Here is a 21,204-nt window from a genome sequence, read left to right as displayed (position 1 = left end):
CTTTAAAGGAAAGTGCACCTGATTTCCCCCTTTTTCACTCAAATACGGAAGTAGCCGATATACAGTATCCTAGTCTGGAAATATAGATTTTTTTTCTTAACTGTCTGGAAACCATATCTAGCCTATAATGTCCTGGGCTTTCCAAAAAGTTGAGCCTTTTGGGAATAAGATTAGAAAAATAATTTTCTTGGTGTGTTGTTTTATCTACTTTCTCTCTTTTCCTCCTCTTTTCTGTCTTTCACCTTTTTTTTTATCTTTCTGCTTCTTGAAAAGTTTGTTGACTGTAGAATACTGCTACTAAGGATGTTTATTATGGGAATACAACTTCAAAAATCCTATTTGTTTCTTTTCTTGTTGTTCCCTGATTGTTTTTCCTTCATTTCTGGCTTTTTCAAGCCTTTACCTTCTTTCTCCCTCTTTAGCAGTATATAGAAAAGTGTTACTAAGGATGATAATATGCTTTGCAGTTTTAATTTCCTCCTTTTGGCACAATATGGCAAATTAGCGCCTCTCTATAATATTGATTTTTAACAACTCTCCCTGAGAAAGTATAAACAGTTATCTGGACTCAAGGGAATTAACATTAAAAAAAAAAATCAATAAGATGCACGGAAAGGAAAACATCTGTAGCGGGGGGGGGGGTGACGGAGCGGGGACATTTGAAATGACTGCCGCCTGACGGAGCGCCGGAGGCGGCCAGTCTCCTCTCCTGCAGCCGCGCTGCTGAAGCTGCATCCTCGCCTCCTCTCGGGTGGATTTTTTTTTTTTTCTCCACCTTTGTGATCGACTCTCCCAGTCTGTTTCTCACACCCACCCCGGTACCCCCCTCCCCCCACCCCTCCTCCTCCACAACACCCCTCCTCCTCCTCCTCCATCCCACCCTACCCACCACCCCTCTCCTCCTTTTAGCATCTGAAAAGACCACTGAGTGAGAATCGATGGCGCAGAGGCCCGCTTGACAGGACAATAAACCACAAAGAAGGGGTGAGTTTTTTTTTTTCCTCCTCTTGGTTGTTTTTTTTTTTTTGAATTGCGGAATTACTCTAATGGCACAACGATGAGGGAATCGCTCGGGGGCTGGCAGCGTGGAGATGATATTTAACACAAGGCATCTTTTGTTACCGCGATATGATTTACAGCAGGCGTCAGCTGCGTGGTCCCACTCAGGGGAGGGAAGGAAAAAAAGAATAAAAAAAAAAAAAGAAGAAGCGAGAAATCAGAGAAAAATAAACCACAAGGAGCAAAACAGCGGCTTCGCATCCTGCATCGTTCGGGACATTCATTAATTTCACATGAACACACATTCACCTTACGTAACCTACAAACGCATCAGTGGACCCTATGGTCCCTGTTATTGCCGGAGAATAGCATGCACCTGCCGCTGCAGGTTTAGATGAGGGCTCGTGTGCCTGAATTTCATTGGGCGATGCGGTACCTCGAGGGTGTTAATGCGGTTGTCGTGTTGTAAACAAATTACATTTTTTTTTGGAAAATTGTCAGCGAGCTCGGAGGGGGGAGGTTTGTCTTGTTATTTTAAGGGTCCTCCCCTGGAAATGGAGCGCGAGACAGTGAGTAATGTTCTAATTGGCTTTTCCACATTGCTGCTGCTTCTTCTTCTTCCTCCTCCTCCTCAGCCATGAGGACAGGACAAGTCCCATCCGAGACGCAGGAGGAGCCGTCTATTTACAGCCGAGGCGTTCACATCTCACGTCTGCTATAGATAGCCACAACAATAGCTTCCATATTCCTCATCGGCGTCATGTCAGCATTAATCGATAGAATATGACGCGATTATTGGTAAAAGATCACCCCCACCCCCCAGGTGTCTGATCACACACTGCCCAGCCAGCCACAGCTGAGGAGAAACTGATGAATCATGTATTGATCTTATGTCTCTCGCCGCTCAGATGAGAATGTGTTTTGGCTGATGGTAACCTCGGGTGACCTGACAGCATATATGCTCTGTGTGTGTGTGTGTGTGTGTGTGTGTGTGTGTGTGTGTGTGTGTGTGTGTGTGTGTGTGTGTGTGTGTGTTTGTGCCTCTCCCCTCCAGCCTCTCCACCGGCTTCCCCGCACCGTGAACACGCAACGAAGCGATGCCCCAGCAGCAGAGGGAGGACCCGTCTCCGACCCGCCGCCTCGGCCTGGCATCGCGCCGCCTCCAGACACTGAAGCCCGGCCACGACTTCCCATGAGGCCACCACTAGAACTCAGCTCGACCGCTCTGTATGGGGCCTCTCACATATGAAGTAGGTCCGTGTTGGGGTCTGTGGATACATGAATGGCACTCATGATTAGAGAGAGTATAACTCATGGGATGGTGACAAATGGCTTCATCACTTTATCTTTAAAATGTTCTATCCAGTGATTCCTATCCTCTGGTTTGGGACCCACACTCTGAGAGGGTTGTCTGATATTTCTGTTACATCAAATTATCTATATTTTTTTTAGATTTTGTTCTTGCGAAATACTGGTTCACCTCTTCAGGTATTCAACTGAAACAATCTGAGAGAGAGAATCACTCTTTGGTTGAACTTATCTAACTTACAGTATGTCCACACTGAGGCCAGGAACTGTGATAAGGGGTCACAGGTTAAAAGGGTTGGGGGACCACTGGTCTGGACAACAATTAGCCTAATACTGAAGCTATTGTTTGTTTTTTTCTTTGGCAATCAATCATCTAAGCCATTTATCAAGCAAAAATGCTAATAAGTCTCAGCTGATTTACCACTATTCTCTTTTTTATATCATTGTAAATTGATTTTTATCTGGATTTTGGACTGTTTGGACTCAAAAAAGCAATTTAAAGATGGCACCTTGGGCTCTGGGCACTTGTGACGGGCATTTTTCCCAACTTTTTTTATAGTCAACTAATTATAGAACTAATTTAAGACGTTCATGCACAAGGTCATTCAAAAGCAGTTTATGGTGCTTTACAGGATAACAATAAAACCGAAAAGCAAATAAATACATAAAGTGTACATCCATACACATACATCAATAAGGCACAAATTAATTTCTTTAGGAGAAGCCAAAGCATGTCAGATGTGTACTGTGGAGGGCCATTAGGAACTTGTATATCAATGGAGCTTTTAAAAAATTAAAATCGGCATCTACTGTATAATAACTCCTACATAAAAATAATTTCATCGATATTGAAAATTCTCAATAGTTGCAGCCATAATAACACTAAAAATGTGTGTAATGCATTGTTTTTCCTAATGATCCTTCATCCCAATAATTTAAACATGATTGCATTTGTCTTCCTCCTAGTTGACATGGAGGATGAAGATGGGACTTGTCTACTTGATGTTTTGTGGTGAGTGTCTGACTCTTACTGGGATCCAACGGAATAAACAGTGTCTGTAGATGATCAAAAGTAATTAGTATTATATAAACTGGACAGGGTTGTGTTATATAAGATGTAATGTCCTCTTAAACTAGTTCTTTGTTGCCATGTGCAATTTCTTGGTTTGCAGGAAATATTCAAAAAGATTTAACAGATTTTGATTCTCTTTGTCTTCGCAGTGACCCCCAAGCCCTGAATGACTTCCTTCATGGGACCAATGAGGTAACAAAAGAGCCTAAAACAGAGAGGGACTCAAAGAAAAATAAAAAAAATCAATAGTGCATCTATCTATAAATTGCAGGAACGTCTGTCTGTCTGTGTGTGTGTGTGTGTGTGTGTGTGTGTGTGTGTGTGTGTGTGTGTGTGTGTGTTATGCGCATATCTCTAGAACCGTTAGTCCGATGGATTTCAAACTTGACAGGTGTCTTGCTACGGGCACGAGTAAGTTTGACATTGTTTGGATTAGAAATGCAAAAGATATCGTTAAATATATATCGGTAAAAGAAGTACACATTGGCTTTTGCCGCACTAGCTGCTGGCCACTCCCCCTCTCACACTGCACAGCACGGCACCTCAGACCCACAAAAATGTGCAAAAGTAGCACTACTTTGGGCTGTCTTTGACTTTGAATAAACAAACGACAATTCCCGAATTCAAGGACGTTTCAGAATCCCACACGTGCAAAGCACAGCCAGCTACAGAGTTTTTTGTGGCAGACGGAGCGTGATATCACTCATAGGCAGGCTACCAGACACTGTTTTTGAGTCACATCGTTGTCCGTGATTGGGGGCGTGTTTGGTGGGAAGGTAGCCTGCACGCCACATGCAGAACGCTATACAACAGCGGGGGAGGGGTGTTACTGGATATACCAAACTTACTTTTCTTCACTTTCCTGGAGCACGAGTGGATAGCTGAAAGGAACATTGCGACTGTTGTGTGGAATAAGGTCGGCGAAAAAAAAAGGCGCTATGCTTTTCCGTGTCTATTTTTTCGCTAAGAGGAAACTCAACAAAAAGCCATTTGCCAACACTAAATATCAAACAGAAACCAGACACTATAGTATTAAGTTGCTGTGAGCTGTAGCCTACATTCACCACTTCTAACCAGAGGCAGAATATAAAGTAATCTCGGAGATGATTCCTTCACAGCGCTGTGCAATGCGAGAAAATCTGAGAGCTGAACCGGGCAGACACAGCAGTTTTCATCAGACTCACCCCGGGTTAATTAAGTCTACTGCTAACTAATAACATTACCGTCGCCAAAATACCCCCGCGAATCAAATCCCCTACTTCACAGTTAACTGTCAAGCCACTACACCTGTATGGAAATGAACACCTCTGCTGAAGTGTTAAATTTGTTAATGATCATACGACACGAGACAACACCCTCTCTCTCTCTCTCTCTCTCTCTCGCTCTCTCTCTCTCTCTCTCTCCCCCTCTCTCTCTCTCTCTCTCTCCCCCTCTCTCTCTCTCTCTCTCTCTCCCCCTCTCTCCCTCCCTCCCTCTCTCTCTCTCTCTCTCTCTCCCCCTCCCTCCCTCTCTCTCTCCCTCTCTCTCCCTCCCTCTCTCTCTCTCTCTCTCTCTCCCCCTCTCTCTCTCTCTCTCCCCCTCCCTCCCTCTCTCCCTCCCTCCCTCTCTCTCCCTCTCTCTCTCTCTCTCTCTCTCCCCCTCTCTCTCTCTCCCCCTCTCTCTCTCTCTCTCCCTCCCTCCCTCTCTCGCTCCCTCTCTCTCTCTCTCTCTCTCTCCACACACACACACACACACACACACACACACACAAGTGTGCCATTGACATAATGCATTCCCTAGCCCCTTACCCTAACCTTAACCATCACAACTAAATGCCTAACCTTAACCCTTACCCTCACCCTAACCATAACCTAATTCTAACCCTAATCCTAAAACCAAGTCTTAACCCTCAAACAGCCCTTTAAAGTTGTGGGGTCCAGCATTTTGGCCCCACAAAGCTGTCCGGACCCCACAAGTACACTGTAGTCCCGGTTTTTGGACCCCACGAATATAGTTAAACAAGAACACACACACACACACACACACACACACACACACACACACACACACACACACACACAGTCCAGTTCTGGTGGTTGATTAATGCAGATATGTGCTAATTAGCTCTCATAACGGGCCAGGTGGTTAACACACTGCCATGAGTCCATGAGGCTAATGTCTGATTACTCCACATTGTCATTTTGTGATTACATTCTGAATCTGCAACGTCCTCTGTCAGGTAAATCAGTAAGTTAGTAGTAGGGTATACAGTGGAGTTGCATATGAAGTGGTTTGGGGTCCTTCTGTAAGTAATTTTGGGGTACAATTTGGTTTTGATGATGGGGATATTTCTTGGCACATAATAGTGTGAGATGTGTGGAGGAGGGCTGACAGTGTGAATAAGAGTCGTAATGTAATAGTGTGTACTTTGCGAGCCCAACCTAAAAATTGGCTGATTTCTCACCCCCTCCCCCCCAGCTGCAGACTGAAGACCTGCTCATTAACTCCTCCTCTGGGGAGCCCTCCCTCTTCGCAGATGCCCCGGTGAGTGTCTGGATCCACAGCCAGCGGCGTCACAACAACCAGTGGTTTCCCCAGAAGAATTATTTTTTTCTCTCTCTTCTTCTGTGCCTGAAATGGCTTCCTGTTAACTCCTGCTAATCTCACAATTCTTTCTTTTCACTCTCGTCTCTCTCCTCTATCCTGTTGTCTGCACCTCTCCCTGTTTCCTCCTCCAGAGCCCCGTCTCTCTGCTGGGAGACGGCAGGGGTTCCCCAGACACACCTCCACCTGGGTGTGTGGATCTGTCCTTCCTGGAGGAGGCCCTCCTGTCATCGCCGGAGGGTGGAGAAGACCCGCAGTTGGTGCAGGCTGGGACACCTGTGGAGGCTGGATTTGAGGCAAGGAAGGGAAAGGAGGAGGAGGAGGAGGAGGAAGCGGAGGAGGCAGAGGTGGCATGTGATATCCTCCAGCAGAGCCTGCAGGAGGCTGAGATCACAGAGCAGACCATGGCTCTGGAGGCAGGTCTGGCCCAGCCTGGGGACAGCCTGTCCCTGTACTCGCCTGCCCCTCTCCTCTCTCCACCCACCGTACCATACATGCCCAAGTCTGTGACTTTGCCCATCAGAGACACCCAGGCAGCAGTGGAGCCTCCCCAGCCCTCCCTCCTGGCTGTTGGGCCAGGCTGCCCTTCTCTAAAACCTGCTGCCCCTCCTCAGCTGATGGGGCTCCTGCCTGGAAACGTGTTCCCTGCTGCTTCTCCAGAGACCTCCTTCTCTCTGAGTCCTGCCCAGGCATCCAGTATGATCATCCATCACAAGGCTGTTCCCAGTGTGACTAGTCGTCCTCTTATCACCCCAACCCTGAGAACAGCAGCAGCAGCGGCACCGGGCATCGTCCTGCAGCGTGCCCCTCTTCACATCCAACCCAAGCTGCCTATCAGCATTCAGCCCAGGCTGGTTCAAATTAGCCCCAAGCCTTCTGGGCAAAAACACACCCCAGGTCTTACGTTTGTCCCTGGGACTGCCTCACCAAATATTTTACTGTCCCAACCTCCGAGCCAGAAGCCTGCAGCTCCGCCGCCGCAGCCCACCCAGCAGCTCCCCAAACCGGTCAGCCTGCAGCTGGTCAACCAAGGCGGCTCCTTCGTGCTCCAGCCTCAGGGACTCTTCCAGGGCCAAAACCAGTTCCTTCTTCCAGGCCAGTCCCCTGTAACCATCTCCCAGCCTGCTGGCGCAGCTCGACCGTTGCTGACCCCCAGTCACCGTGGCCCGTCGCTCCACGCCGTGAACCCCTCCACTGGGCAGCTCGTAGAGGGCTCTCAGATCCTGACCATGCCCCAAAGACAGCTCAACTTCAGCCCTGTCTTCACCACCTCTTCGGGGCAGCTAGCGCTCCGCCAGGCCACTGTGCTGTCAGGACCTTTGCAGCTACAGTCAGCGCCCCCTACCGTCTTCCAGATGCCTGCACAGCTGGCTGGAACCTACACTCCAGGAGGGCAGGGGCAGCGCACCACCCTGGTCCACAGTCCCGCTCTTGGGAACCACATTACGCTGATCAACAGTTCAGGGGTGCTTCCCTCAGATCTCACTTCCATCTCGATTGTGAACGGCCCCTCAGTAGTTCAGGGCCTGCCCTTTGCTGCCCAGGCAAACACAGGAGGGACAGAAGGACAGCTGAGCCTCCAGCAGGCCTCTGTGGTGCTGCTGCCAGAAAGAGCCATGCAAGAGGAGAGGACCGGCTCAGAGGAGACCTTCCACCAACTCCCACAGGTGAGCTGCCACACCTGTCTCAAGAATTTGGCATGCAATCAAATCTTCTATCTCATTATATATATTATTTTACATGGTGATAACAAGCCATGCTGCTGTGTTTTAGTTGTTTGAATTTATTTTTGCTTAAATGTTGCAGGCGTACATTGGCTTCCTTTCATTCCCGTGCAGTATGAATATCAGTTCCTGAAACTCGGATGGTGTAATCTATCTCAGTGAACATGAAGTCTGCATTCATTTCTGTCAGTATTATATTGTCACAGTAAGATATGTGAAGATCAGTTTACTCTTCAGAACGAGTACTGCTCAGCCTGTGAAAACAGTTATAGTGTATAGCATAGGGCTGCAACTAAGGATTATTTTCATAGTCGATTAATCTGTCGATTATTTTCTCGATTAATCGATTAGTTGTTTGATCTATAAAAATGTCAAAACATGGTGAAAAATGTGGATCAGTGTTTCCCAAAGCCTAAGATGACGTCCTCAAATGTCTTGTTTTGTCCAAAACTCAAAGATATTCAGTTTACTGTCACAGAGGAGGGAAGAAACTAGAAGATATTCACATTTAACAAGCTGGAATCAGAGAAATCTTATTTTTTTTAATAAAAAAATGACTCAATCGATTATCAAAATAGTTGGCGATTAATTTAATAGTTGACAACTAATCGATTAATCGATTCATCGTTGCACCTCTAGTATAGTGTCATCTGTGGCAGCAATCCAAAATCTGAGTAAATAAATATATAACCCTAATGATGTCATCAGGGCTATCTTAGCTCGGGCTTGAAGGAAAACTCTTAACAGAAAGTCTGTGCTACAAACTGTGAATGTAGCGTTTGAAAGACTGAGGCTTTTAACACTGAGAAAAGGTTAATTGAAAAAGATATTTTGAGTTGCATTCTGAGAAATGTAGAAAAGCTTGCCCCATACAAGGAACTGAAAGTCAGGACATCTCTGCCTTCGCAGCTTCGATTTTGACTGTTCTTTTTTTAAGCTTCCTGCAAAATCCGTCTGCACCTAAACTGCATTACAACGTAATGATAATGTAAAAAAAGAAAATCATGCAGACTTGATGTTCATTATAAGGGATTACACAAGTGATTTTTATACTCGGATGTCTGCCAAAACTGTATAACGTGCCTTTGCAAATGGTCAGAAACATGTAGAATATACTGGATTTGTAGTTAAATAGCTAAAACTTACTAAACATACTGGTATAGTTCACATTGAATTACACAAGACAAAAAAGTGCTGCTTTACAACTGTCAAGATGTTTAAAGTTAAAGCATGTTGCATTCCTGGCCACAACCCAATCTGTGATGTTTAATCTAATAGCTTTTAATATGCTTGTTTCATGTGTTGGTTTTATTGCTTATGTGTTTTTAATGTGCTATATGTGCTGGTTTTACTGTAAAGTGAGTACCATGTAAAGCACTATGTAAATAAAATGTATTATTATTATTAGATATTTAGCAATTCAAATTCAGCTTTAACTAGCTCTGATGTCTGTTTTGTGGCCTGCTGCAGCCCTATGGACATGTCCTCCAGCATGTGTCGGTGCAGCCCACCTCTGCAGGGCTGCAGTCCTCTCCTCCTGTAGTCACAGTTCTGCAGCCTCCCCCTGAACCACCTCTGGCTCCCGATCCAGCTGTGGAGATCCCCAAACTTCTGCTGCCCCCAGCAGACATGACCCAAGTAGTGGAGGAGGTGACCCACTCACTGAGTCCGAACGAGGCCTTTATGCAACATCTGCAACAGGTCAGTGATGAAAGGCTTGTGCGGGTTTACGTTGGTGTGACAGGGCTCCTAGTAAACATACTGTCGACAAGAGTTAAAAGTTAAAAAACACGTAGCTTAACGCTAAATTAACAGGAGCGATGGAAAGAGTATGAGTATATTGTACTGAAGTAAAAGTACTTGTGTAAAAATGTACTTAGTTAAAAGTAAAAATAAGTAAGTCAGTTAAAATGTACTGTGAGTAAAACATTACATTTTAGATGGTGCTACTGTTAAATGAAATAACACCTTCATGCTACAAAATGAATTGCATTAAATGTCATTCCAACAAAACCATGATGGAACATCATCACTGCCCCAACTCAACATTATATTCCTTTTCTATAGACGGCACTTTGCAGCCTGTACATACAGCTGATTATCAATTCTAAATATATACACCTGTCTGCCTCAGTGTAGCTTCTGCACACCCTCTCTGTACACTTCCATCCATAAATAGGTGTGTTGTTGTACTCACCTGTCTGATCGTCATTCTGGGAGTTGTGCTGCGCATCTGAATCTGCTCCAGGTTGAACTTCTCTGCTCCTTCATTCTCAATACATAATATAACCAGTCAACTCAGCCTCTCTGTTCCATTATAACCAGTCAACTCAGCCCGTCTGTCCCATTATAACCAGTCAACTCAGCCTCTCTGTCCCATTATAACCAGTCAACTCAGCCCGTCTGTCCCATTATAACCAGTCAACTCAGCCTCTCTGTTCCATTATAACCAGTCAACTCAGCCCGTCTGTCCCATTATAACCAGTCAACTCAGCCTCTCTGTCCCATTATAACCAGTCAACTCAGCCCGTCTGTCCCATTATAACCAGTCAACTCAGCCTCTCTGTCCCATTAAAACCAGTCAACTCAGCCCGTCTGTCCCATTATAACCAGTCAACTCAGCCTCTCTGTCCCATTATAACCAGTCAACTCAGCCCGTCTGTCCCATTATAACCAGTCAACTCAGCCTGTCTGTCCCATTATAACCAGTCAACTCAGCCCGTCTGTCCCATTATAACCAGTCAACTCAGCCTCTCTGTTCCATTATAACCAGTCAACTCAGCCCGTCTGTCCCATTATAACCAGTCAACTCAGCCTGTCTGTCCCATTATTATAACCAGTCAACTCAGCCTGTCTGTCCCATTATAACCAGTCCACTCAGCCTCTCTGTCCCATTATAACCAGTCCACCCAGCCTCTCAGTCCCAGTATAGCCAGTCCACTCAGCCTCTCAGTCCCATTATAACCAGTCTACTCAGCCTGTCTGTCACATTATAACCAGTCCACTCAGCCTCTCTGTCCCATTATAACCAGTCCACTCAGCTTCTCAGTCCCAGTATAACCAGTCCACTCAGCCTCTCTATCCCATTATAACCAGTCTTCTCAACCAGTCCACTCAGCCTCTCTGTCCCATTATAACCAGTCTTCTCAACCAGTCCCAGCCTCTCTGTCCCACTGCACTCAACGTTTTCAAACATTTTGAGCTGAATGCTCAAAAGGCTCTGCAGTCACAATGTGACACAAATAGTCACAAACAGCAGAGAGAACTCACTTAAGGTAGGAGTTCCTCAGCAAAGAAACAAATGTAGAAATCCCGCTGGAGGATCAACTGGGAGCATTTCAGCAATCAGCATAACTGCGTGCTTCTTCGCATGCACCATGCACCCTGCCAGGTGGTGCATTAAATCACTGAATAATTAAGGTAGATGCAACTTTTTTTTTTTTTAAGTATGCCGAGCTACAATAATGCTATCCATAACCCATAATGATCCTTCATTTTAATGCATTATTGTGCATCGTTGTATTGTTCACAAACCACTAGCCCCGGCGAGACTGTACCCCCCCCTCTCCCCCCAACAACACTCAGCCAGTGGTGTTTTTCTGTGCCTGCCTGCAGAAAAACACCAGCAGCTTCATAGTGTCACTTTAAAACAGACAAAAAGCGTTATTGGTTTAATTAATTTTACGTGTGAAAATTTGTCTCTAATATGATGAATGACTGTGAAACACAGTGAACTGCACTGAACATTATTTGATTTTTGTTGTTATGGCTGACTGCCTTATTTTAATATCAGAAAAATGACAATTTTCATGGAAGACATGTTGACTTGTAGTAGGGAAAGCACAGGTGTGAATAATGAAATAGTTGATGGCTGAATTCCATTTAGCTGCTTTGATTTCAGGTTTCTGGTATCTTGTATACAGAGCTCACTGTCACTCTCACTGGGACACTTGAATAGACCAGTGCCATCATTAGTGTTATTAGTAACACCTGTGCTTCTCCCACTATGACAAGTCAAAATGTGCACTGTGGAAAAGGCCTATTGCCTACGGTTACTCAAGGCAAGGTGAGTTCATTTGTATCAAAGTCAGAGTCAATGCAAAGTGCGGTACAGAAGGAATCAGAACACCATTTTTGAAACAGTAAAAGAGGAAAATAAAAATGGTGAAAGTGGAAAAGTTAAACAAATTAATATAGACATGGAGTTTCAGTGCAGTTAAAGTGCAATAATGCTGTAAGTTGTCCCACATTTAAAAAAGGAGATCAACGTTTTTTAATTTGGATTTGAAAGTGTCTAAAGTTGGTTCCATCTCTGTGCAGCACCACTGAATGATTGAACTGCTTTTAAAAAAAGGATGTATAAGATTGACCTAACTGCAGTTCATCTTCTCTCTTCATCATTTCCATCACAGCAAGCACTTAGTTCTCCTATCACATCTGAGCTGTTGGCTGGAGCGCTGCCAGTGGTGCCCATGGAGTCGCTTGCCTCCCCGGTGGCCAGTGAGAGAGAGACTCAACCACAGACCCATGCACTCTCTGGCACTGTGATGTCTGACCAGTGTGTCCAGGCTTCTCCGCTTCACTCCGACCCAGAGGACACGCCGCTCATCTGCTCCCCCTCTCCCATTCAGGACTCCGAGAGACCAGCTCCGCCAAGTTTCTCCCCTCAGATCACTCTGCCTGGACCTGAGAGTTCAGCTCCCCGGCCTCACATCGAGCCCCAAGTCCCTCTTCAGCTCCAGGTCTCACAGGCCTTATTTGCCCAGAGCCAGGTGCAGCTCCTGTCTTCTGTCTCCCAGCCTCCGCTCCAACTCCAGTCGTCTGTCTCCCAGCCTCCACCCCAGCTCCAGCCGTCTGTCTCCCAGTCTCCACCGCAGCTCCAGTCGTCCGTCTCCCAGCCCCAGCTCCAGTCGTCTCTCTCCCAGCCTCCGCCCCAGCTCCAGTCGTCTCTCTCCCAGCCTCCGCCCCAGCTCCAGTTGTCTGTCTCCCAGCCTCAGTCCTTGGTCAACGCTGCAGTCCACAGCAGTCCCTCCCCTCTGCGTGTCTCGGTGCCTCAGCAGCAGCCTGATCCCACAGCTGCATCTGCTAGTCTCTCCAAAGGAGGAGACAACTCTGCTGTCCAACAGCACACACACAACAGTGGGTTTCAGTTAGAATATGACACATTCACACAGTGAATCATTCCAAACAATTATCACTTTACTCTTCACCATCAATGTAATCACTGTTATCATTACAATGATCTGCAATATAATCATCATCATCACCTGTCATCATCATTGTCATTGTGTCCCCCTTGCAGAGCCAACAGCTGCCTTGGTCGTGGAGAGTAAAGCGTTTACTCTCGATGTCCATCCACCCTCTCCTGCAGCCCAGGGTGTCCAGGCCCACGGGCCCCCAGCTCCCAGAGAGGGGGCCCCCATCCGGACGAGCCAGCAGACCGGCACCAAGGTGAGAAAGAGCTAAGATCCATTCTCTTTAAGTTAACTGAAGTCCTAAATATCCAACGTAATACAAAAGTAACATAATATATGTTGTATATAAAGATATATTTAGGTCTGCCTTGTTTTGTCCGACCGTTTCCTGTCGACCAACTAACTGATTAAGTTCTAATTATGTTATACAACATGTGTGTTTTGTTAAAATAGACAGATATTCAAATGTCTGTAATGAGTTGAAAGAATTTCCCCTCTGGGTGAAACTGAATTTGTTCCAGTGTTGAAAAAGACTTTGAAATGATTATTTGTCAAATCCAGCAAACTTATCATTAATGACTTGAAAATGCACCCGTCTCCATCCTTTGATCTCCTCCCAAAATGTTTTGTGGGTGACAGCTGGCAGGTCCTCCAGAGCAGCAGAGAGAGGAGAGGCTCACACCAGCAATGCGCAGGCACAGGTAAGAACGCTGGACCGCTGGATGAAACCAGGACCTAGGAAAAACCAGTCAAGTATAAAATGGAAACATAAAGCTTACCAAACAATGAAAATGCAACACAACTTGACTCTGAAACAACTCAATGGCTCATTCAGGATTGTACTTGTCGTACTACTGGATATGATATACTGCAAAGAAGCTTTCTTACATCAGTAATGATCCGCCAGTTGGCTGGTTTCACAGACATTGATTAAATCTGTTACTTCAGTAATGTTTTTAAACCTGCATCTGCAAAGACGTTTACCGTTACTACTGTAAGAAGTATTCAGAGCCTTTACTTAAGTACTAATACCACACTGTAAAAATACTCTGTTACAAGTAAAATTCCTGCATTGAAAATGTTACTTAAAGGTCCCATGGCATGAAAATTTCACTTTGAGGTTTTTTAACATTAATATGCATGCCGCCCAGCCTGCCTATGGTCCCCCAGTGCCAGAAATGGCGATAGGTGTAAACCGAGCCCTGGGTATCCTGCTCTGCCTTTGAGAAAATAAAAGCTTAGATGGGCTGATCTGGAATCTTCCCTTTATGACGTCATAAGGGGAAAGGTTACCTCCCCTTTCTCTGCTTTGCCCGCCCAGAGAATTTGGCCCACCCATGAGAAAGAGAGAGACATCATGGCTTGCAAACAAGCAAAGTGGCAGTTGGTCAAGGCCACACCCCCACCTTCCACCTTCCCCCCCCCTCTCCTCCTCAATAGCATTTAAAGCTACAGACACAGAAATGGCACATCCTAAGGAAAGCTCATTGTGGGACTGGCTCTAGTGGCTGTAATTCTGCACCAAGGCTGAATTTAGGGAAAGAGACTTCAGATACAGTATTAGGGGACCACTAAGGTCTATATAAAAGAGACTTCAGATACAGTATTAGGGGACCACTAAGGCCTATATAAAAGAGACTTCAGATACAGTATTAGGGGACCACTAAGGTCTATATAAAAGAGACTTCAGATACAGTATTAGGGGACCACTAAGGCCTATATAAAAGAGACTTCAGATACAGTATTAGGGGACCTCTAAGGTCTATATAAAAGAGACTTCAGATACAGTATTAGGGGACCACTAAGGCCTATATAAAAGCATCCAAAAAGCAGCATGTCATAGGACCTTTTAAGTAAAACTATCATCAGAAAAATGTATCTTAAAAGTAAAAGTACTCAATGCAGAAACATCCTCACATTTTAGAGACTGGACACGATCCAAACAGTTCTGTCAATCAACTTAGTGTTTAATCGTTTGTGCTCTACTTGTGGGCCTGTATATTGTTGGGTAGTTTCATTTATGTGTGTTTGTGTGCAAAAATCTTAATTAGTAAAGTAACTAAAGCTGTCAGATGAATGTAGTGGAGTAAAAAGTACAATATTTCTCTCTGAAATGTAGCGGGGTAGAAGCAGAAAGCAGCATGAAAAGAGACTAAAGTAAAGTGCAAGTACCTCAAATTTGTTCTTATCTTACTTATGTACAGTACTTGAGTAAATGTTCTTAGTGACATTACACCACTGCTCTGCTGCTGTTGCTACTATCGCCACTTCTACTACTGCCTGTGTATGAATAACAGCTAGACTTTTCCTGCATCCGATATTACTACTGTAGCACTGCTGCCAAGGCTGGATTAGCAACAGGGCAAAGTCCCAGGCTCACTGCGTGTCACTGGTAATTTAATTACCTTGGGAATTTGTCAAGGAGTTGCACCACTAAAGTACTCTAGGTGCATCGCACTTCCCCTAAATTGCATCCCCGGTTCCTCCACTTGCCTCCCTTCCTCGCGTCTTAGTCCATCCCACCGAGGAAGCACGGGAGGAGAGAGGAAACTAGGAAATGTGTTTTTAGACGGATGAGATGTCCTTTCCTCCGAAGCGTCACGTGGATTCCTCAGCTGTATGGGCGGAGTTAGCAATGGCTGTCAGCTGCACGCCTTCCAGGAAGGCTGCTGCTCTCCTGTATCCTCGCTCACAGCTCCTCGGAGAGGACAGAGAGGCTGTACAAAATGAAATGAAATTAAAAAGACCTTAAGGGAAGGAGGGCCAGAACAACTCCCGGTTCAACCGAGAAGCGAGGAGCTATCAAATAAGGGAAGTGAGATGCACCCAATGTCAGCCGCGTCCTGGATTATTACGTAATCTTGTGGCCCTGCGTCAAAATCTGTTTCTAACACCTTTATTTTTGGTTTGTTTATGTAGTGCGCAGATGGTGCACTTTCCCAAATAAAGTTGTGTTTCATCAAATGACCTTAAACTGACACACAGAACTCCTGAGGCCAGGTAGCCTCAGTGTACAGGAGTACTGGTTGGTTTCTGGGTTTCTGTGCAGTATATAAAGAAGCTGCCGTCTATAGTAATGTACTTTAGGGGGACTTTGAGGCAACAAGGGCCCAGAAGTAGATTTTTGCCTTGAATAACATTACAGTCAGTAGCAGAGAGTAAATAAAACAAACCATAATTATTACTTTACCAGTCCGTAGCCGCTCAGGATAACAGTTTACTTTGTGTTGTTCAGGTTCCAGCAGCAGATGTGTTTGGACCACGCAGCGGTTCAGACCCCCTTCACCGGCCCGGCCTTTTCCACACTGAAGGACGCTGTTCGGCGCCTGCTGCCATACCACGCCTGCGCCGGTCACCTGCCCACTCAAGATGACTTCAATTTAGGTTCGAGAGCTCTGGCTGATGACTGATAATGATTTATAAATACATTGATAAAGCATTTTCTGTTAAAAGAAAGTGACATCAGCTGGTAAAGTTCATAGTTGATTTAAAAAAACAAAAACAAATGGACATGCTTCAAATAATTATTATAACAGGTGATACAGCATATATTTAGCTTTTAAATAAACCTGCCTCCTCTGATATATGATATAGTGTTACATCCCCAAGGTGGAAAAGGGGAATTTACAATATCTACAAAGACAAAAAAAAGTTATCTAAAGCTGGGGGGGAACAGGACACAGAGGCAGCACAATATATTAAAAAGCCTAACTAAACTCTTCCTCTAAAAAAAAAACACCCAAAAAATCCTTACTAACGTACCTACAAAAAAGATGTCAAAAAACATCACAGTGGGGACAGCAACTAATAAACCTGGTGTTTTTTTTTTTAACAAAAGGAATATGTAAGGAAGAAAACACAGTAAAAAAAAAAAAGATATTCAGTTTACTATCTCATATTGTGACGGACAAAGTTTTTCTTATCTTCTTATCTAACGTGTTGGAGAAAAGCTGCAAATCCTCACATTTGAGAAGCTGAAACCAGCAAACGATTTGGTATTTTTGCTTGAAAAAAAATGACTTGGGGTGTAATTTCATTTCGTTAACAGTTGGTGATGTTTCTCTGCTCACAGTGGACCAGGAGTTTGACACGGTGTCCGGTTTCCTGCTGAAACGCACCAAGGACATGGTCAACAAATACAGGCAGCTACTGGTTAGAGAAGCCCAGGTAAGACCCAAGACAAACCGCTCTCTTCCTCTGCATCTGCTGAGAAAGGAACTGTTCAGCAAATGAGCGTGTGTGTGTGTGTGTGTGTGTGTGTGTGTGTGTGTGTGTGTGTGTGTGTGTGTGTGTGTGTGTGTGTATATGAACTGGTTTCTACAGCAGGAGAGTCCGTCAGCAGAGATGGTGATGCTGGAGCGTCTCTTCCTCCAGGCCGAGCGATGCGCTTTAGCGGAGGACAGACGGAGAGTCCGCAGAGACCCGGGTCAGTTACAACTATCATCACCACCTAGATTGTGTGTGTGTGTGTGTGTGTGTGTGTGTGTGTGTATACACACGTACATGTGGTGTTTTGTTTTTTTACCAAGAAAAATTCCATTTGAAATCCCAAGACTGAGGCAGGAAATGTGACTCACGACACTCCACCTAAATTATTTCTTACAAACTCATTTATCTGTGCCTCGGAGCGCGGCACTTAACCTCCATATTTGCTCCCAGGTGTGAATGTGTAATTAAGCTGTGTGAACGTGGAGCGGGGTCGTGCTGAGAGAGTCTGCATGATGATGAGAAAATTACATGCGAGAGGTTAAGTGCAAATTAAAGCAGGGTTGTTATGTTAATTAAACCAAAAAGTTGGAAAAAGGGGGAAGGAAGCTCTTGAAAACTGAAATGTCAGGCTGGCCTATTATTGCACTTCTGAAGAAATAAAAAGACAAATTATTATACAAATCACAAGTGATATTTCTCGTGAGCTAAAAGAAAACCCCTGACATTTATGTATTTAATTTGCAGTGCACATTAATTGAAATTGGTGCAAATGTGTTTTTCATCCAACCGATGTTACATAGTCATGCTAATATAGCACATCAAAATAAGAGTTTTGTTGGAAAAATAGATAGGTAGAATAGGTAGACTGGAGCACCATGTAGCCTAGGCTACAACATGGCTTTGTAATGATGACAGCTTAAAAACTAAACAAAATAAATGTTTGATCTTCTGCTCATTTTTCTTTACTCAAGAGTCATTCATGACGGTCTTGGCTACATCAGCGTCTTCCCCCCACGGTGCCCACTCCGCCGCTCCGTCCCAGCTGTGCTCCTCCGGCAGCCCCTCCTCTTCCCCAGCCTGGACCAGACTGTCCGACCGGCCCCCGGGACTGAAGACATACCGCTCCAGCTGCCGCGGGGCTCTCAGGCTCACCATCAAGCAGGAGTCCGGCTCCCGTAAGGTGGTTCACAACTCGGCCTGCGACCCGGGACTCAAGAGGGACCACACGGGGCAGCTGACCAACGGCGGAGCTTTGAACCAACGCCACCCTCAGGCACCCAACGGAGCACCCCGGTGTCCTCAGCATGATGAGGAGATCTCCAACGGAGCTCTGCCTTGTAACACTGCAGAGGAAGTCCCACAGACAGCGGCCATTTCCAAAATAAAAGCCCCAAGCCCTCTTTTTATGCCAGAGCCACAGGTTGGTTGCTTCGAGTTGCCTCCCAGAGATGTCAGCGCCCCGAAACTTAAATGCTACAGGTTGGATGCGTCACCTCGGCCGGAGCAGCGGTTCAGCCCGCCGCCTCCCCCTCCCCTCCAAGAGGACAACATGCTCAGTGAACATCTACAGAGTGCCATCGACAGCATCCTGGAGCTTCAGCGCCTGCAGGGCCCCTCTGCAGCCCCTACCAGGGCCACGTCAGGCCCTTCACTGGACCAGGCTGTCACCAGCATCCTGGAGGGACACCTCTGAGGTAAACTGCCCCGACAGACATCCACACAGATGCAGAAACATCTGTCAAAAGGAAGGTGTACTTGACTTCTTATCTGTTCCCAGAACTTGAAGAGATTTTGTTTCTGGGTTTCAGAGATTACTTTTAAGGAACCGATTGTTTGAAAGAAGAGGGAGGAGGGGGAAAAAAAACGAAGAGGCACTATAAAGAGATTGCATACCAGACAACAGCACTATCTATAGTCCGATAGATGTTAGATACTTCATTTTGATGTACGTTTGTGGAAAAAAAAAATCTATTTGAATAGGAGCTATATTGTTTCAGTGGTAGTTAAGTCATTCAGAGGTTTACGACACTGGTGTAACCTTCATCAGCATATAGTATATAAGTAATAGTGAGGATAACGACAAACGTGGAGTAGACTGAGATTATTCAATAGTTTTTTATACGATTTCTTTTAAAAATGTGAAGTTTCTTTTGCATAGTGCCAAGCTTCCAGGGTATTTATTTTGATAATGTGTGCCAATTGTGTTTTGCATTGAGAAAGGCAGCGAGTGTGTGTGACAAAGTGTGTGTGTGTGTGTGTGTGTGTGTGTGCGTGTGTGTGTGTGTGTGTGTGTGTGTGTGTGTGTGTGTGTGTGTGTGTGAAAACATTGCATCCTGCGACGGGGACAGTACATATAAGTCCCCGCAGGTTCCATCATCTCGGCTTATCGGATGAAACTCCAAAGAATTTGTGACTTGCTACATCCTGAATACACCAGCAAACGTCCACGTTGTTTCTTCTCCCAGACTGGAGGCTGTCCTCCTTAAAAGCAGAAAGAAACCCGAGGGGAACGCAAAAGAAATTAGGCAGAGTCGTGTTTTATTTTTAAGTTTGAAGCCTTTTGTTGTCAGACGAGAATGGTTTCTCTTACTTTATGTATCAACATGCGAGCAATAATGAGTTATGGTTGTTAGGAGCAGTGGTGGTGCAGCGAGGAGGAGGAAGGAGATCTTTGCCTGTCTCGCTTATCGCCCGGGAAGATTGTTTTTGCAGGATTTGAGAGATGCTTGTTTTGTCATCGAAGCCCGTGTAGTTTAGAAATTGTGTTTCAAGCATGTTCGAGGGTCACCAAACGGCATAAACGGTCACGTAAATGTCCAGTTTGAGAAAGGAAAAAACGCCAAAACTGCAGTTGTTTTCCACGACAGACACTGTACAGCCTGTCTGCATCATCAAACAGCCTTTGACCAAAAAACTAGAGGAATCATCCGCTTCACACTTTCATTTAAACTTATTTATTTATTGGTTTGAAGCCCGCTTTACTGAGCCGAAGATTTGTTTTCACGCAGCTATTGTGGAGCAATATGATTTTTTTTTTTTTGCAGCATCTTATGTTAATGTGACAATCTTATTGGTCTGTGTGAAGATGAATTCTGTTTATATGAAAATACGCGAGAGAGTTAAGGTCATTTGTAGCGGTTGCACGACTCTCCCCCATGAAACCTGTGCAAAATATTCTTTGTAGATGGATTTTTACCTTAAAGGTCAAAATTCTAGAGCTACAAAATGTCTTTCATTTTTTTGTGATATAAATTGAAAATGTGCTTCAAAATTTAGCTTCTGAAGATACCGTTAGTGGTCAAGGTTTGACTTGCGAAATTGGAAGTGTTTAGAATATGCCTTATTGTTAAATCAGTGTACCTTTTTAAGGAAATGGAATCTGCAAAGAAAAATATAATTAATGTGATGTTTAAATAATGTAACATCTGGTGTTCTGAAATGTGAACGTAACCCATCCCTTCAAAAAGAAAGAACTTCAGAGATTTGGGGTTAAATCAAACAGGCCTTCTCATTTCTTTGAATTGTCATTTTTTTATATGTAAAATTGTCTTTTGTTGGAATGAACAAAAGGAGTTATAATATGCAGTAATTTAATGTTGAAATCCTCTGCAGTAGTTCGGGTGGACACACACTAGAAGCCTCATAAAGGACTAGTTTGATATTTTGGGTATGACGTATTAAGTATGGCACCACTCTCATGTCCGTATGCAAATACAAAGTAATCCGCTAGTTAGCTTAGCATAAAGACTGGAAATGGGGGCAAACGGCTAGCCTGGCTCTATCCAAAGGTAACATAATCTGCCTACCAGCACCTCTTACTCTAATGAACATGTTTAATAAGAACACGATGTGGTGTTACAGGGAATTACGTTCCCAATTATTTCATAGCCGGAAGAAGTGACTTCCTTGAAGAGGCTAAATCAATACTGTACGTTTAACGTGTCGATTGTCGCAATTGTAATGATGGCAACCGCACGTTGACGACAGGACTTCAGAAAATAGTCCCAACATACTTTGGTTTTTGTACGGATTAAATAAAAGTGGTGTAATGTGTTAATTAGTGAGCTGGTGGATGGATTTTGTTACCTTTCGAATGAGGCTAGCTGTTTCCCAT

The 21,204-nt window shown here is 44.8% G+C and overlaps 1 protein-coding gene across 2 annotated transcripts; it reads left to right on the top strand.

Annotated features, from left to right (window-relative positions):
- Positions 1-768: 768 nt before the first annotated feature.
- Positions 769-20,004, top strand: si:ch211-168d23.3 (BRD4-interacting chromatin-remodeling complex-associated protein). Of its 2 annotated transcripts, none has more exons than XM_035994930.1 (14): positions 769-984; positions 2,054-2,249; positions 3,274-3,319; positions 3,529-3,571; positions 5,837-5,902; positions 6,097-7,629; positions 9,157-9,387; positions 12,099-12,825; positions 12,989-13,137; positions 13,521-13,582; positions 16,117-16,265; positions 16,954-17,048; positions 17,208-17,307; positions 18,062-20,004. In XM_035994930.1, exons 3-14 carry the CDS (start codon positions 3,279-3,281, stop codon positions 18,781-18,783), a joined length of 3,918 nt encoding a protein of 1,305 aa, XP_035850823.1. In that variant the 5' UTR covers positions 769-984; positions 2,054-2,249; positions 3,274-3,278; the 3' UTR covers positions 18,784-20,004. The 2 variants fall into 2 exon arrangements, with proteins under 2 accessions (XP_035850823.1, XP_031166104.1); XM_031310244.2 differs by having other exon boundaries at positions 17,205-17,307.
- The last annotated feature ends 1,200 nt before the right edge of the window (positions 20,005-21,204 follow it).

The sequence above is a fragment of the Sander lucioperca genome, chromosome 18 (genome assembly GCF_008315115.2).
Source record: "Sander lucioperca isolate FBNREF2018 chromosome 18, SLUC_FBN_1.2, whole genome shotgun sequence".
Classification (NCBI taxonomy): domain Eukaryota; kingdom Metazoa; phylum Chordata; class Actinopteri; order Perciformes; family Percidae; genus Sander; species Sander lucioperca.
The sequence above is the reverse complement of the archived record's forward strand: the minus strand, read 5'-3'. Positions and strand labels throughout refer to the sequence as shown.